Source organism: Lepisma saccharinum, chromosome 15 (genome assembly GCF_977018435.1).
Source record: "Lepisma saccharinum chromosome 15, izLepSacc3.1, whole genome shotgun sequence".
NCBI classification, from domain to species: Eukaryota; Metazoa; Arthropoda; class Insecta; order Zygentoma; family Lepismatidae; genus Lepisma; species Lepisma saccharinum.
The window spans coordinates 2,158,893-2,177,077 of NC_139243.1; the positions used below are offsets into that span (position 1 = coordinate 2,158,893).

General features: G+C 38.3%; 2 protein-coding genes across 3 annotated transcripts in view; one reads left to right on the forward strand and one right to left on the reverse strand.

The window, feature by feature from the left end:
* Positions 1-8,444, reverse strand: part of LOC145999531 (uncharacterized) — a 73,262-nt gene extending 64,818 nt beyond the window's left edge. The window contains exons 1-2 of one of the 2 annotated variants that reach the window (XM_083136504.1): positions 8,368-8,444; positions 5,869-6,013 (exon numbers count right to left, since the gene is read on the reverse strand). In XM_083136504.1, the coding sequence (XP_082992630.1) occupies positions 5,869-5,967 (99 nt within the window). In that variant the 5' untranslated portion in view covers positions 5,968-6,013; positions 8,368-8,444. Of the gene's footprint in view, positions 1-5,868; positions 6,014-8,239; positions 8,328-8,367 lie in introns of those variants that run through there. The other variant, XM_083136505.1, reaches the window with a different exon arrangement.
* Positions 8,445-8,864: 420 nt separating this feature from the next.
* The window catches only part of LOC145999533 (2-oxoglutarate and iron-dependent oxygenase domain-containing protein 3-like), a 29,435-nt gene continuing 20,114 nt past the window's right edge, over positions 8,865-18,185 (forward strand). Inside the window, exons 1-2 of the mRNA XM_083136513.1 lie at positions 8,865-9,000; positions 9,373-9,575. Of these exons, the coding sequence (XP_082992639.1) occupies positions 8,888-9,000; positions 9,373-9,575 (316 nt within the window). The 5' untranslated portion in view covers positions 8,865-8,887. The remainder of the gene's footprint in view (positions 9,001-9,372; positions 9,576-18,185) is intronic.

The window sequence follows — 18,185 nt, forward strand, 5'->3', positions numbered from 1 at the left end:
TATAATCCAAACATCTGGACAATTTGGATATATGTATAATTCAAAAATCCAAACAATTTGGATATCTGTATAATCCAAACATCCTGACAATTTGGATATCTGTATAATCCAAACATCCGGACAATCTGAACAATTCAGATATCCAGATAGAAGAGATTTGATGAAGGATTTGTAGAAAATCTGTAGTAAAATACAAAAATGACAAAAAAAGAATATATGTAAAATGGATAAACAATGAAACTGTCTGGATAATGCACAGTTGTATCTCCAGGCATTTCGGATAATCTGAATATTGGATATCCATATTTATCTTATATCTGGATAGAAAAATTATACAATATCGGGATAATTTTTTTTTCGAGGTTTGGCCATCCCTAGTGTGAAGGACCTCTTGCTGCATGATGACATGTGCTTTTACTTTCAGGGTAGGTAGGTAATGTTTATGGCTCTTGTCATTAATATAACATGATCACACACTCGTTCAAGTCTCACATGAAGATAGAGTAGTAATCTGTGTCTAAGACAACAGTAAACAAAAAATAAATGCTTGCTGGGAAGTGTAGATGCTTGTGTAAGCTACTTTTTACATGTTTTTCTTCGATGATAAATAGAAGGAAACTGTAGACTGCACAAATTACTTCTCAATGGTTCAAATTTCAACAGAACCATCTCCAGCCGATCGATACAGTTATGAAGCTACATTAATATCATGACAAGTTAATGGTATAGGTAATGGCTGACGAGATGGACGGGTTTTTGCTGACGTAGTATGGGTTGTTCTACTATTTGGTGCGGGGGAAGAACAGTGGACTGTAGTCTTCTAGTGCTAGCAGGCAGGCAACGGGAGACTCGCTGGAGCAGCAAGAAATGGTTTCTTTCTTCGCACCACCCCTCAAATCCCAAAATAGACCTGACTCCCTCCTTCCCCGTCCCTCTGTCTCCCTTCATGCGGGGGCCTACTCCTGAGCATTAAAACATGCCTGCAGGCCTCCCAACAGTGTAGAAACTGTACTGGCCACATGCTCAAGTGGTGGTTCATCTTGTGCTCTATTTCTATCTGCCAATTGTCTTGGGGAGGGGGGAGGGGGTTATACCATGGTATGGGTGACATGTAATAAATATATTAAACAATAATAAACATGGGTACATGCTAATTATTAAGATTTAATAATACACGTGATACAGAAAACACACAAAGATGGAAAAAAAAATACAACTGGATTTTAAAATTCAGGCACCAGGTGAAAATTTTCAGGCATCATGGTGACAGGGCACGCTGTATTTTTCCACCCCTGATAACATATATTGTGTAAAACCATAAATGTCTATTGGAAGGAATGTAGGTTTACCACTCTACTGTGGAAACATGAAAAAATAATTCAACGTGCATCAGCCTGGTACACCATACCGTACCCTTGACCCTCTGGAGAAAGTGAAATATTTTGCATGCTTTATGAAGATTTTATTGTTTATGAACATTTTAAGTTGAATTTTGCTCGCAGAAATGTGTTATTGTGAAGTAAAGTACATCCGTTATCTTAGCGTGTTACTTACCGTGAAGCAGAACAGCCTGATTGCTTCGAGCAAGAGAATATACCGGCCAAAACTACTTTCCACGACAGCAGCTATAATTTTACATAGTAAGAATAGCATTGTTAGATTTGGTATTGATAGTTATTTTCGATGTGTTCTTTTGCTATTTTAGTGTGCATACAAACAGTTTTTACTAACGAAAAATTGGCAAAAATACTCCGAAATTGAAGGTTTTAACTTATGTGGGCCATTCTTTGGGATCAATATCTCTGTTGTTTGTGCTTTCCTAACGCTGGAACAAATTTTACATAACATTGAAATCTGTCAATTAAAAAAAAATCGATGTTAATTCTCGAGGGGGTACAGTGGGTAAATGGCTCCCACCATACTTTCCTCCTCTGGCCTGTGTACTAGTAAGTTGGAGAAATACTTTTTACAGTATAAACTGTATAAATTGATGAAGGATAGAATAGAATACTTTATTAGTCATTAGACAACATGATTGCAATAGACTTCGTCATAATAAGTATATAAATGTTGTTATAAAAAATTACAAAAGAAAAGAAAATTAAAAATACATATTAAAATATTACACATTCAACAATACAATTTGCAAATTAAACTACATGTTTTATTACATCGAATGCAATTGTAAAATAGTACTCTATTTTGATTACAATACAAGCCATGTACAAAAACCCATTTTACAGCTCTGTGATGCATTGTGAATAGACATTTACATTTTACAGGCCCTGACGGAAGTGTTCTTAAAAATTCCGTGACACTATATATACAATATCGTACTAATATATTATTAATGTTTTAGAAAACTGCTTGTTTTCTAAATTACGTATAGAAGCTGGTAGCAAATTGAATAATCTCATTCCATTATGTTTAAAATTTTGTTGAGTCTTGCATAGTCTAGCGTATGGCATTTCTATATTCAGATTGTGCCTTGTATTATAGTCATGTACATTAGAACGCAACCTAAAACTGGAGAGGTTTTCCTTTATGTACATTAAACTATGATAAATATTTATAGAGGGCACTGTCATAATACGGTATTCCTTAAAGAATTCCCTACATGACTCCATATCCTGTACTTCTTTAATACAACGTATAGCCTTCTTTTGCCATTTAAAGACTTCCTTTGCACCTGTAGAGTAAATTACCATACAGCAAGTGTGAATGGAAAAGAGCGTAGTACACAGAGATCATCATTTCTTCACTTACAGACCTTTTTAATTTCCGCAATACATATAAGACACGGGCAAGTTTCTTACATAGTTCCTGGGTATGAGCTGACCAGTTTAATTTTGTATCTAAATATATGCCAAGCAATTTTACATAATCCTGATTATGTAAGGTGCATGGTGGGTTATTTAAGTAGAAGAAAAGAGTTTCTGTTTTTGTCGTATTTAACACCAAGCTACAGTGCGTCCATTTCGATCTGCAGCCGAGAGATCGGGAGAAACGTGGCGGGCGGCGCTGATGGAGATGCCGACATTTGAGGCCTGTAATGCCCGCTTATTTTTGTGGACATCTTGCAAGACGAGCACTAACCTGTGTTATAACATGCAAAAGTTCTTCTGTAATTCTTCCAAGTTCCACCCTTATATACACAAATAAATACGCTTTAGAAATGATGTTAAGAGCCACAGATAATACTCTGTAAAACATTTTAATCATAGTTTTGACCAGTAACGTCCTGCTTAAGTTTATATCCTTGAAAGAGTTTTGTGTCGATGGGGATCGTTTGGAGGTTTCGAATGTGCAACACTGTATCAAGATTACGCTGCAGACGAACTGTTAAAAGCTAATGGTGTTCGTGAGCTTCCTTGCAATCCGAAATCTCCTAGCTCAAGTTTTTTGTTCCTTCGCGACTACAGAGCTGTAAATATAGTGGCAGGCAGATGTAAACCAAGAGCGTGTTAATTTCGTACTGTGCGTAAGAGTGTTATTCTTGGTTACTTGCCGTTACTTGTTTGTGTTATTGCAGTGTGTATGTGTGTTGTGTCAGTCAGACGATTGGAATGCCAGCTGCAAGGTTCACGTTAGAACAAAGAATTTTTATGTATGACACTTACGTGAAAACAGACTCGTGTCGAGACGTGTGTAGGCAATTTGTACAGAAATTCCCAGGCGTTTCACCTCCACATAGAGATACGGTTAGACGTCTTGTCCTTAAATTACGAGAAACTGGATCGTTAAATTTTAAAACACCTAAGCAAAAACGACGGATTCTAACCTAAGCAAAACTCGATGAAATTGGTGCAGCGTTAGAATGTTCTCCAAACAAACCTCTACGCCGTGTTTCACAGGAGATGGGCGTGTCAAAATCATCAGCACATACAGCCACTAAGCTACTAAAATTAAAACCGTACAGAGTTTCTATAGTGCAAGAATTACGGCCCCCTGACAACGTAAGTAGAGTAAATTTCTGTAATTGGGTTTTGCAGAATATTGTAGATGGTATTGTTGATCCACAGTTAATAATTTTTTCGGATGAGGCATGGTTTCACTTGCGTGGTCATGTTTGTTCACAGAACAATAGATACTGGAGCACTGAAAATCCCCGAATAATACACGAAGTTCAGTTACACGATGCAAAAATTGGTGTGTGGTGTGCTGTAAGTGCCAAAAGAATAATAGGGCCTATATTTTTTGAAGACACAATAAATTAAGAGAGGTACCGCACACAAATACTCGCGCCGTTTTTTCAGTTGTTATCAGATAATGAGAGACAATATGGGTATTTTCAACAAGATTCGGCCACAGCCCATACCGCCGCTGATTCTTTGGACGCTATAAGGGAGGTGTTTGATGACAGAATAATTTCAAGAGGTTTATGGCCTTCACGTTCGCCAGATCTTACCGTATGTGACTATTATTTGTGGGGAACCTTGAAAAATAGAGTCTACCGAAATAACCCTCATAGCATCGACGAACTAAAAGACAATATAAGGGCAGAACTAGGAAGAATTACGGAAGAAGAACTTTTGCGTGTGAATCAAAATTTCATCAAACGATGCCAGGAATGTGTGAATGTAGGTGGACATCACTTTGAACAACTCTTATAACACAGGTTAGTGCTAGTTTTGCAATATTTATATAAATGTCTGCATATGTCCATAAAAATATGCGGGCATTACAGGCCGCAAATGTCGGCACCTCAGTCAGCACTGCCCGCCACGCTTCTCCCGATCTCTCGGCTGCAGATCGAAATGGACGCACAATCCTGATTATTTAAGGTGCATGGTGGGTTATTTAAGTAGAAGAAAATAGTTTCTGTTTTTGTCGTATTTAACACCAAGCTATTTGTTTTAAACCATAAAAAGGAAGCATTTCTTATTTTTTGATACTAAGGTTAAGAATACTATGATCATTTGTAATAAAGGTAGTGTCATCAGCATAGATAGCTGTTTTATACGGTAGGCAATTAGGTAGGTCATTAATATAAACTAAAAACAAAAATGGACCTAATAATGATCCTTGGGGGACACCAGACAAAACGTCTAGCTCATCAGATTTCTTATTATTAAATTTTACTATCTGTCGCCGATTAGTGAGATAAGACTTAAGAAGGGATAGTTCGATACTCTTTATTCCATAATACTGTAGTTTTTTAAACAAGATGTCATGCGCAACTGTATCAAAGGCCTTACTTAAATCTATCAAATTAGCACATGTATATGAGCCAGACTAGAAACCATTAATTATCTCATTTACGACCGTCTCTACCGCATTAATAGTACATAGCCCCGATCTGAATCCAAAGTGGGCTACATTAATAAGTGAATTCTGTTCAAAATAAGGGGTCAATTGTTTTTTTACGCAGTACTCTATAATTTTAGAAAACACTGGAACAAGGGATATAGGCCGGTATTTACCAGGGTCATCTCTATCACCCTTTTTATGGATAGGGACTGTTATAGATATTTTTAGGTAGTCAGGAAATATACCATCATACCATGGTGGTACACTACCAGCTATTCAGTGTGGATACAAGATGAATTTAAAAATACACACAACTTGTAACTTCGATCCCCGGCCGGTTCAAATCCGGGAACTTTTCTAACGTTGGAAGCGACCCCGGCACCCACCCAGCATTGAATAACATGGGTACCTGGGGGGTAAAGGCAGCCGGGGCATGGTGCTGATCACATCACCCCTACTCACGACCGGATCAAGAAAGTGTGGGACGTTACCCCCACACCCCCTATATGCCTTCATGGCATGGTGCTAAGCACAGGGGAACACTTTACTTTACCTTTTATCACAACTTGTAATGAATACAATTTGTGTACATAAAAAATATATGGTCCTAGAACTTGCCTCTATCAACTTAGCCACTTCGTCTGGGTCAACATCAGACACGTCAGATGCATCGTCAATCCCTGCCTCACTTGCCAGATTGCTGTAGTAGTTCGCCATTTCTTCCCAATCTGCAACATCATTCAGCTAACAGTTTCAGAAACTTCTGCAAATAAAACAAATTCCATTCTTACAGTATTTTTATTTCTATACCAAGCTTTGTGTGTGTGTGTGTGTGTTGTTTTTTTTTTGGGGGGGGGGGTATAACATAGTCCATTTTTACATAATGTTACTTTGTGTTACGTAAATATCAAGATTTTCTCAGTGCGTATGTGTGTTGTGTTACTGACCAACATTAGAATCAAGCAAGCAGAAACTGAACATCATGCAGTGTAACTACATAATATACGCTCTGCATTAGCACATACAAATTGATTGATTGATTTCGTGTTTTAAGTCCACTATATGCACAGTAAGGCTAATCGGGACTGGACCTACAGTTTAAAGTGGGACCCGAACCACTATGTGCCTCCACTGGGTATCGAACCCGGGACCACTTGATTACAAGGCGATGACTCTACCACTGCACCATCAAGGAGGCCTAGCACATAAAAAAAATCCATAACATTAGCCTAATGAGCCAAATATAGACAAGTAGCGGGTCTGGTCAGTACTTGGATGGGTGACCACCTGGGATGCTGTTGGCATCAAAAGTTGGCCTCCGTGGACATGCTTTGGGCTTAGACTGCAGGACGGCATAGGTTCGAGTCCGCCTGGGTTCAGTCTGCGTTTTCGGCCTGTGTATAGGGCCGGTGGCAACACATCATCATGAGGCAATTGGGGAGCTATGAGTGAGCAGCGTAACCCGGTCTTGGAAATCTTCTACAACAATGTGCTAACCCCACGTAACCCCATTACTGGTTGAAGAACTCCACATCTCTAGGTAGGATTGTGGGAGGGAGACTGGCAGCCGGGAGACAGGCCCAGGCCTTTCAAGGGCTGTCGAGCCATGGGTTGTTATCATCATTTAGGCCAAAGCTCCTTTTATTTTATTGTGATTTCATCATGCAACAAATGCAATTTGTACATGGATCGATTTCGATTTACGCCTGTTAACACATACTGCGGAGTTTTAGCGATTACTTAAGATTTTGTTATTTATATATATGCTTTTGTGGTTAGGTTAGGCAGGCCAGGTTTGGTTCTCATAGCATTCAAATAAAGTTACTAAATACACTCTACTAAGGTTCCGATTTACTTCTACATTAATTCCCAATAGTCTACGATACTTACTGTCGCTTGTCAACAGAGAATACCTTGTACATGGGAAGCGCACAGGCTTGCGTAAGGAAACTTTGGTAAATATGCGATATCGCCCAGACGGATTTCTTCAAATTTACAGGAGAAAGTACTTACTGAAATGAGTTTCTTTAGCATTCTGGACGTTCTTGGAGTTTTCTTCTTTCACGGAAAGTAAAAACTTCGTAGTTTAATGCTGCCAAACAAGAATTAATCACTTTTTACGTAAGAATTGGCATTCCTGCCACATTATGCCGTTGTTACCATTGTGTGAGTGCAGATGGCGAGAGCGTTGAAAGTCACGCGATCTCTGCAGTGTTTCCAAACGTGCCTTCTTACGAAAATTTCTATTTTTTGCCACGCTTTCTTTTTTCGATGAATTTAGGGGTGAAATGAGTGCTAATGGAACCTAACCTAACAGGCCTAACCTAACCTTGTGTGAATGGTTTGTGGGGCTAGCCATGGATGGTTTTTGGGGCTAACGTCAATGGTTTGTGGGGCTACCCATGGATGGATTTTGGGGCTAACGTTAATGGTTTGAGGGGCTACCCGTGGATGGTTTTTGGGGCTAACGTGCATGGTTTATGGAGGTAAACATGAAAAAAAAAATCGAAATAGTACATAATTTTCCGTCATGAAGGTTTGAAACACTGCTTCCACACTGAAAATCGTCAAAACACAAGCTGGCGCGTCATGACGAGCGATGATCCATTACGAGTGCACGCCATATTGTCTATTACGGGAGCGGAACAAGTAAGACAAATAATCAATCGTAATATGAAAAGTTGACAGTATTTTTTGGAAAAAGTCATAACTTCACCTTAAAGAATGTTCCGCAAGGCAAAATAGGTAAGTACCAGTGGCAAAATTAAGGAAATAAATGAGTGAAATGTGTCCGGGCGTTATCGAATATTTACCGAAACTTTTAACTTTATTTTTCCAAGATAAATAACCTTTTTTTCGAATCCAAACAGTGCTCATTACTTTAAGAAAGGTTCAAATTTCGTGTGACAATTATTTCCAAAATTTTACGATAATTAGTCTTTCTGCTAGGAGAATTTGAAAAAAATCATAAAACAATCGGAACAGTTACCTTTACAACACATACACACCTCGTTCTTTGTAGCAATGAAGAAAATTAATAACGTACAACTAACGTGAAGAGAAAATTAAGAACGTTCATTATTAGAAACATATAATTCAGTTCACATTGCTACTTACTGGTTTGCTAGGGGGAAAATACACTCTTTCTGTACAATTTCGCACCACAATACGAATTCATCGGTCAAGCAAATATTAATCATGTAAATATCAAGAAAGGAATGCATAAAATATCTTCAAACGTGAATAGCGCACAAATTTTACACACGTTCTTCATGTCTATTCATACTACTTTCGAGCACCCGGGTGCCTCCAGTAACGCTAAACGTTGGAGGCGCACCCTACGGGACGGAAATCTTTTTGAAATACCGACGTTCGGGATTTACCGGCACTGAAAATATTTTTTTTCAGAACCGGGTGTCGGTTTTTCGCGATCCTTAATACTACCCATATCTCAACAGTTGAGTAATTCATGAATTACAAGCTGTGTATATCCAACATCTGATCAACTATTGATCAAATTGGACGCAATATATCGATAATCGACTATGGAATTATTTCCTTTCTAGAAAGAACGAGAAATGATCGATTCTCGCTCACAGGTTCACAAAGTACTGTTTACAATATTCTTGTAACGTAAATGACCAGAATGGAAACTCAAGAAAGACAAGTAAGGAGGAGAGACGCTACAAAAGAATCTAAAACAGGGCCCACTAATACCACTAAGAGAGGAGATGCAAAAGCTAGGAGAAGGTGAGCATCCAAAGGTGCTATAATGTTGAATAGGCATCAGATTGTGTTTTAGGTATTTTCAACCGAGGTCCACTGACTATAGGTACTCCCGAAATAAACTGTTTTATAGTATGAATACTTTCAACCAATGATGCATTCGTACATTGCTTCAATCAGTGTGGTATTTGAAAAATTTCCAATGAGTGCAGTATTCTAGTAAATTCAAATTCTTATGAAGGAAGAATATAGCCTTCCCCCCTCACCCACTACCCCACAATGCTAGACAATAATAACCACATTAAATGAATTCCTTTACCACCCCACCTTCAAATACCACCCTGGTTTCAACAGCTCTTCTGCCAATGTAAAAATTCTCTTATTTTTTTTTTCCAGTAAATATGGACCTATGCCGACGTTCCCATATCAACGTGTTTGGAGCCATAGTGTAATTGTGATAGGTATATGCGTCATTGTATATTTCACCGTTCAGAAAGAAAAAGAGTCCACATTCGCATTGCAGGCAGAAATACTTCCACAGCGTGCATTGGATGTGCCGTGCTCCAATGATTATGGCAATGACATGTACAGGTTTCCAGGTACGTATTAGCGATAATAACTGTTTCTTATTTATTTTATCTTGTGTTTCTATTATTTATTTTTAAAAATTCTAAACTAATATATTCCATGTTTATTTTTTGTGTGAAATAGTGTTCTTTGTTATATTTTGTGGGAAGAAATTAAAGATGTGTCAACTTTTTGTAGCCCCTTGTGGTTATATATGTGTTTTTTGTTTTCTTTTAGGGGTGTAGCTAGGGTTACAAGATAGCTGTAAGGGAATGTAGGACATAATGTCGCAAAATGTAGGACAAAAGACATTCACAATAAATAATACACATTTCCCCCCAAGAAATTACGTGGATTAGACATAATTCCCTCAGTAGAAAATGCCACTGCAATAATGCAACCTGAACAAGCTGAGGAACTCGGATGGGAGATCAGAAAAGTCATCGCAAAACCAACACAGTTCTCACACAATAACATCACTCAACAGGAGATAACAGCCATCACAAACCTCAAAAAGAACAGAGAGATTACAATACTCCCAGCAGACAAAGGCAACTGCACAGTTGTATTCGACACAACAGCATACCAAGAAAAACTCAAACAGTTAGTTAACAATGATAGCTACACCCAACTAAAAAAGGACCCTACTCCAACAATAGAAAGAAAGGTACAAGCAACTGTAAGAAAAATGAAGAAAGACATACCTGAAAACACAAGAAAAAAAATCAATCCATATTACAGCAAACCTCCTCACATGTATGGACTACCAAAAATTCACAAAACAGACATACTACTTCGTCCTATCGTTAGCACTAGGGACTCACCATGCTACAACCTGGCAAAATTTCTACTACCAGCACTAACCCCCCTCGCAGGAAACACAACAAAACACATAAAAAAACACAGAACATTTCATTCAACATATACAAGGGATACAACTCACTGGACATGAAATTCTGGTCAGCTTTGACATAGTTAGCCTGTTCACCAATGTACCAATAAATGAAACATTGCAAATCCTACAGGGGAAACTCCTAGAACATGACACCACACTAGGAAATCTAAAACCTGAACAAATAATGGAAATGCTCAACCTCTGTCTGCCTGACCACCACATACTTCCAAATAGACGACATATTCTACCAACAGAAAGAAGGCATGGCCATGAGATCCCCTCTATCTCCAATAGTCAGCAATATCTATATGGAACATTTTGAAGAAATAGCTTTAACCACACACCACCACAAACCGTCCACCTGGTTCAGGTACGTGGACGACACTTTTGTAGTCTGGCCACATTGGGAACACACGTTGCCCACCTTTCTGCAACACCTAAACAGCCAAAGACCCACAATCCAATTCACCATGGAAGTGGAAAAAACAGAACTATACCCTTCCTAGATGTACTACTTACAAGGCAAGACCTTTCCACAAAAGTGTACGGAAAACCTACCCATACAGGACAATATCTAAACTTCCTCTCCAACCACCCCAAGTCCATAAAAACCGGCATAGTAAAAACACTCGTGCACCGAGCAAAAACCATATGTAAAACCGAACAGGACCTTACCAATGAAAGGAAATTACTCTACGAAGATCTCAAAACCAATAACTACCCACACAAAATAATAAACCCCATAATATGGACAGGAGAAACAACAGACCCACTTCCAAAAGAAAAACCACTGGCCACGATCCACACACCATACATAAAAGGAATATCAGAAAGAATCCAAAAAATAACCAAGAAATATAACATCAGAACTACATTCCACTCCAGGAACACACTTCGATCCAACCTGGTCCACACACCCGATATAAAAACAAAAAACGTAATCTACAGCAACCCATGTGAATTTGGGAGGGAATTCTTTGGGGAAACATGCAGAACACTTGAAGCGAGGGTGGGGGAACACAAAACAAACCTCAGGCTGGGATACTTTGAAAGATCCAAACTAGCGACCCACGCCTGGGAAAACAGCCACAGAATACAATGGGATAAAACAGATAATAAACAGGGACGAAAATTCAAGGAAACATCGCACATGACAGCAACAACAGAACCGATCAGCCAACCCAGCCTAGAGATCAGACCAATATGGACACCATTAGTCAGAAACTTTTTCAAAAAACAATAGATGGCAGCACAACACCAAACGCATCAACATGTCATACATTTACCCACAGAACACAACATAAACACTAAAAAATAGTGCACAAAATTGTATAAAAATACAAACTACAAAAATCATAATACACAATGGGATCAGAGTACACAATTCGGACACTATATCTCCACACACCTAAGATCTCACGCACAGTCTCTGGAGATTATTTATATACATTGCACACCAACCCCTGTTTACATCCTTTGCAGATACATCTCCAACCCTGCTTTGGCCAGTCAGCATTCAAATGGGTAGAACTGTATGTCCACAACCATTCAGGATAGTGATGGGCATAATCAAATTATAATCGCCCGACCCTGTGGCCGAGTGGTTAGCACATCGCGCTGCGACGCCAAGGGTCCCGGGTTCGAATCCCAGTCGGGCTTGGTTGTTTGTGAATGTCCATTCATCAATTTCATAATTTCATCACTCATCCCCATCTTCGCAAATTAGCCAAGAGGCACAAAACGCAAAGTAAAATAAACTAAATCAATCAATCAATCAATCAAATTACAATCGATTGTTTGAGAAAATAATATATATGAATAATTGAACGATTTTGTGGGAATGAGTGATTTTGAAGCAAATTATGGAATATGAATGATTTTTAGACGATTCTGGAATATGAGTGATTTTGAACTGAATGAATCGATTGTGTTTGCGCAGTGATCGAAACTATATAAGTAGCAGATTGGTAGGATGAAATCATTTCAGTGGAAGCTCTTGTACTGAGAAGAGCATGCTGCTTACAAGTGTGACAGCTAAACCGCGCTGTTACGTACTGAAATAGTCTGTGTACTGAAACGTTTCGCCTTAGTGGTCGAGCCGAGGCAGGCACATGTGTGGATCCTCCCCACAATCTGTAAATCAGTTCCATGTAATCATCCTCGTCGTCACAATTGACCTAAATTCGGAGCAAAACCATTAACGGACCCAGCCGTGGCAATTAGGGCAGTTTCCCCACTCTTTGGCCCCGCACCATCACCCCTCAAGCCTTGAACACCAAAGAAAGTGAACTATCATTGCCCCCCCCCCCCCCCCAGTGTTTGCATCCAATCACCGCTTTATTAGCCAACTACCCCCTCCCCCAACTGATGTTCTACGGTTCAAAAGCATTAAAAGAAAAAATTTCAGCTTACTCCACCCAAATATAGGTTACAGAATCACAGAGCAATGCCAGTACTAAACTACAATCCAACCCACGGATGCAAAAGACAACAGATATCCTTCCCACGTAAATTGCGACGAGGTGCACAAAAGAACCGGAGGAGAGCTCACCACATAGCAACCCACACGCACCTCTAGTTCAACCTCAACTGACTGAAAGATAATCGTTCACAAACATTTAACCGCTGTTTCTGGCCCGTTTTCCATTTTCACATTAGGTTCATTTCTCTCCTTAACTGCATGGAAAGTGAACCTTATGTACTTAATAGTTGGACCATACGATTTCACTCACTCAAATAACTCGATTCGACAACTGAATGAATCGGATACTCTTTCTTTGCTGTAGCCGATTAACGTCAACCGATTAATAGGTTACAATTCAGCTATGGGCAGTTTGAAATGTTCTCAGAATAATCGATGATTGATAAAAATAATCAATGATTGATAAAAAAGATCGAATATCTCGAATTATTGAAATCACTAATTCAGGGACTGACAGTAGCACATAAGCGGCACTGAAGGAGTTTTTTCATTTTTTTTAGGGTTGATATCGTATCAATCCCTAAGATTGTATGTTTATTTTTAAGTCTCTCTGAACGCTTCATGTTGACCAGGGCATTCACTTGTTTTCTCAGCTGTCTCAAGCCTCTTAGGCATGTTTACAATGCATTGTGTTGTGCCATGCAAACCTCCTGAGCATTCAGGAAACAGGTAACACTTCTGGGTTTGGTGTCAGCGGTTTGCATGGTAGCAATTATAATAAACACGATTCGGCGATTCGGCATCGAGGAAGAGCTCGATGGCCAGGGAATATAGAGGTGAGACAAGCTGGGAAGTGACTGGACTTTGGGAATTGAGTTGGTAGAGAGAGGAGGTCAGCAAGACAGGAGGTCGATAGTGGAAGCACGCTTTGGTCAACAAGTTAGAAGCTTACAGAGGACTTCGCTATTTTCATTCAGCTCAGAGACTTCAGTTAGACAGGTAATTATCCTACACCCAGCCATGATACAGGTTCAACGGTTCACAAAATCCAACGAGTTGCCATTGTCTTTTCAGTAGTTTATTTCCTTTGTGTAATTAGTACCTTTCGCATGCCAAGCAATAACTCGTCATGTCAATGACGAGTGGTCTCATCAAGAGGATGAATGATGAGTAGTTTACATCACCCCATCAGCTAACTGGTTCAGATCCCTTCATTCTATAGAATGACACGTGGATGGAGGTGCTTAGGGCTTTCATCCATTTTTTCGGAAATGCGATGAGAAAAGAGGTTTCAACAACCAGTTTAGAATTATTTCCCACCCCTAATTTTGACACGTGGTCGAGGTTCTGGGATTTTCATTTAATTCTTCATGAACTAAATGAAAATTGGAAGATTAGTTTTTGTAACCAGTTTAGAATTTGAACCCCACCCCAAATTTTGACACGTAGTGGAGTGCTAGTTCGTTACCCACCCCAAACATTTTGCTCATTTGTTTAGTTTTTCATTATGTCCTTGCCATATTTCAATTTTGAGAATACATAGGGCTTAAAGCTTTTTTGCATTTATGGGGGGAGAAGAATTTATATATGCCATGATAGATGTTTAGTCTAACATGAGGATGAATGCGATGAAATTTATCGACTTCGAGTCTGGGTCGGTAATCAGCGAAATGTAAAATGCGGAGGAACCTGCGCCCTAGCTCCGTCGCGGTTACCCGCGTCGGGCTGGCGCTATGGTATCAGGAGCGTCCGGCATTCCGCGTGGCGGAAGGTTCGATGTCGGATTTGAGGGAGGCCCATTTCATCAAAAAATGTGGCCGGCCCAGGGACGTCCGTGGACGATTCCCTATCAATCTGCTCCTGGTAGCTCTGTGGTTCACTCACGAACCCGGTACCATGGCTACGACAAATTCCCACCTGGGAAAATTTTACCATCCAGAATTTTAAATAAGGAATAAGGGAAAGGCATTTAGATTTGATGATTTCTTGCATTGACAGTGATTTTAGAATTTTTTTTACATAATCTTTGAATACGAAAATTATTACAACGTTGGCTATGAGGATGCAGTAAGCTACAGTAAACGATTTTTTATCCTTCATATTTTAATTAATTAACAACGTGGATTACAAGTGGATTTTAAAGTTATTTATGAATGAGGAAAATAAATTAGTGCCACCGAGTCAGAGTCAATCAGCACTATGGTGCATTTTAACGAGTTATGGCACAGAGTATGCTTGTTTGAGTAAATATTTTGTTTTGTTATTATTATTAATTGAAATTCCTTAAAAGTTTAATTTAAATTTGGTTTAAAACTGACCGTAACTTGTAAAGGATTTAGAATGCTTGAACTATGACTGCTAAGACTTTTGCAACGAGGATATTACATTTTATAAATATATAGTTTTGGGAACGAATAAGGCCCCGAGGACCACTCATTTATATTCTTAATGACTGAAGTCTCCTAGCACCTCATGAAGGGAGCTTAGATTAAGGAGATAGTCAAGTTTATACGAGATAGTCACTTGCCTTACGTTACCTTAACTTACGCATACATTGCCTGAAAATTTTTAATTCATGTTAATATGTAAAGAAACGAAACGCTAATTATATTCCTCGACACGCATGTACAAGGTTCGTACCGTGATTTAGGGTATAAACCGCCCGATTAATTAAAAGTTCTAGTTGAGAAGTAATAGATGTATTATTAGGCTGCAGTGACGAGAGATGTCCGTTCACAGGTACGCAGTAGTGACGAGAATGAATGAATCCGTACACAGATATACATATACTTATATGCTTTAAGCAAAGTTAGGCACAGCCAACTTATTTTTGAATAACTAGAAGAGAATTAGGAGAGCATTACACGGCGTGGACGTTTCTCACATATTAACGAGATTTTATTGTTAGTTTATATTTATATATTTTTTTTCCTGTCCGAAACATTGTTTCGTTTGACAGTTGAATATTTATCCTTAGCACGTTGTAGCTTCGAATGTTAAACACTTTAAAATGCAGATTGTTTTAAAATCTTAAATATAAATATTGCAAGTTTGCTCCAAGTTACGGCATTTATTAAAGTGAAACAGGTCTAATATTTTAAATCCACTCGCGTGAATAATAATAATTTATAATAAAATAGCACTAATAATATTAAAGATTAAAAGCAGACTTATTATTTAATAATGTGCTTTAGGCACAAAAGTTTTTTTTTGCAGTATGTAATAATACTAGCTCAGCGAATACATCACTAGAATTTTATAGTTACTCTTCAGAAGAAGGTATATGATTATATTAGCAAAGTTTATTTTAAGCGCCAGTTATGAGAATATTTATATTATATGAATATTTAGACGTCGACGTCGAGATTTTATTGCGCTCCACTAACAAGTATTTTCCTTCGGATATTGGATCATGACCAAAATCCTGGAAATCCATTCTGCCATCGCAGAATGATCATGAGTAAACCACAACGGTTTTAGTTTTTAACTTTGCCACAATAATATGCTAAGCATATTTTAGAATGAGTTGAGAGAATTAAAGATTCTTCAAGTTTTAGTGATGTTAGTATTTTAATGCAGTTAAAGATCGCATAAATAATAATTATTATTTTATTTCAGGTAGTCAGGAGTAAATCAGACTCAATTTTTCCTTACATAAGGTTAACACCTGAAATTAGATAAGTTTGCAGTAAAATTTAAAATAACATAAGTTAAACAGTGCTAATAAATTTAGAGAATAAATAAATTATATTAAATAAATAAATCACGCAGATAATTTGAGCCTAGAGTCAGAAATAATTAAAAGTTGAGTTAAAATATCTACTAATTAGACTAGGCAAGCTTAAAGTACGTATTAGTTTTGAAGAACTGTTTGTTTTGATTGCCTAAGCAACATGAAAATCATTGCGATTTTAGTTATTTTAAACGGATTTCTTCCATACGTAAAAGCTTCTAATTTAATTTATCTGTTGAACAAGTCTTTTGACTATCCTTATAATATAATTACAATTTTATTATTAACAACATTTATTATTAGTATTTTTATAATTTTCATAATCTGTTATTTTCAATGTCAACGCAAGAAATCCATTACTTATGACCATGAGTGTACCAACGAATTACCGTTAAGCAAACTTAATGATTCACCGCCCATTGAGCAGATTTACGACGATATTGCACCGATTGTTGAAGTGGTACCATTAAAAACGAGTCATCCGCCACTGCCACCTCCACTGCCTCAGTCCATTATTATTCAACCCAGGGTACAACAAGAAGTTCAGGATGTATCCAGAAATAGTTTAGTCACTAAAGACGACAGTATAGATTTGCCGAAGAATATTTTATCCATTAAAGATAGAGTTCAGAAATTTGCCGTAAGCAAGGATCCTAATTTTGTTCAAAACAGTCGCAAAATGGAAAGTGAATTGCCTATTTCACACTGTGTTCAGCCAGCTGTAAAAGTTAAAGAGTCATTTGCGAATCAGTCACCAGTAAAAGTCGAGAAAGGTTCAAGTGTTACTTTAAAAGCAGAAAGTAAGCCAAATTTTCAGGTTCCCGAACCTGTTGTATCGTTTACAGACCATATTTTTTTTACGACTTCACATTCGCCTAGAATTTTATATTTATTACGATTTAAATTTTAAGTATAATTCATTTTTTACGTTTGATTGTACCTTATGCAAGGTTTATTAGTCATTTAGTTTGCTAACAGCTTCCCAACTGTTGTTATTACGAGCGCGGAAGTGTTCTAGTAACACGCTGTCGTAAGCGCAACGAAGTTTTTTTTCATCCAATTTATTACGTCATTTCAAAGACCTTGACTTTATTTCGAACTCCCGCAGCGCTTACTAGACTTTGTTCGTAGTAAGTTAAAGTTTTGTAAACAGTTACGCGTCATTCAATGTATCAGCGAACCATCGCCTTGCATTTTCTCTCTCCGTTCCTTTGCCTGCTGCTGGAAGCAGCGACCTTTTTCCTTCCACCTCCCGAACGGAACCCGAATGTACCCGAAGTCGCCGATCACGGCAGCGAACTTGCAGAGCTCTCGTTGTCGCCATAGAGAAATTTTCAGTTACGTCCAGCGACCACAAATGCAACCTTGCACAATTTAGAATGTCTGGTATCAGCGAATTCCTTTCTCCGCACGGAAGCTCCCGAGTACTTTGAACACGCTAGAAGCTTAGAAAACACTTAGCATTGAGATTACATCAGCCAGGGGCGGTCGTCCATTAAAATTTTATGGGATCAGTTTAGTTACGTATATAGCCATCAGAATTTGATTCTTACGATAGAACGTTATGTCAACAATGTTAGGGATATTTTGTT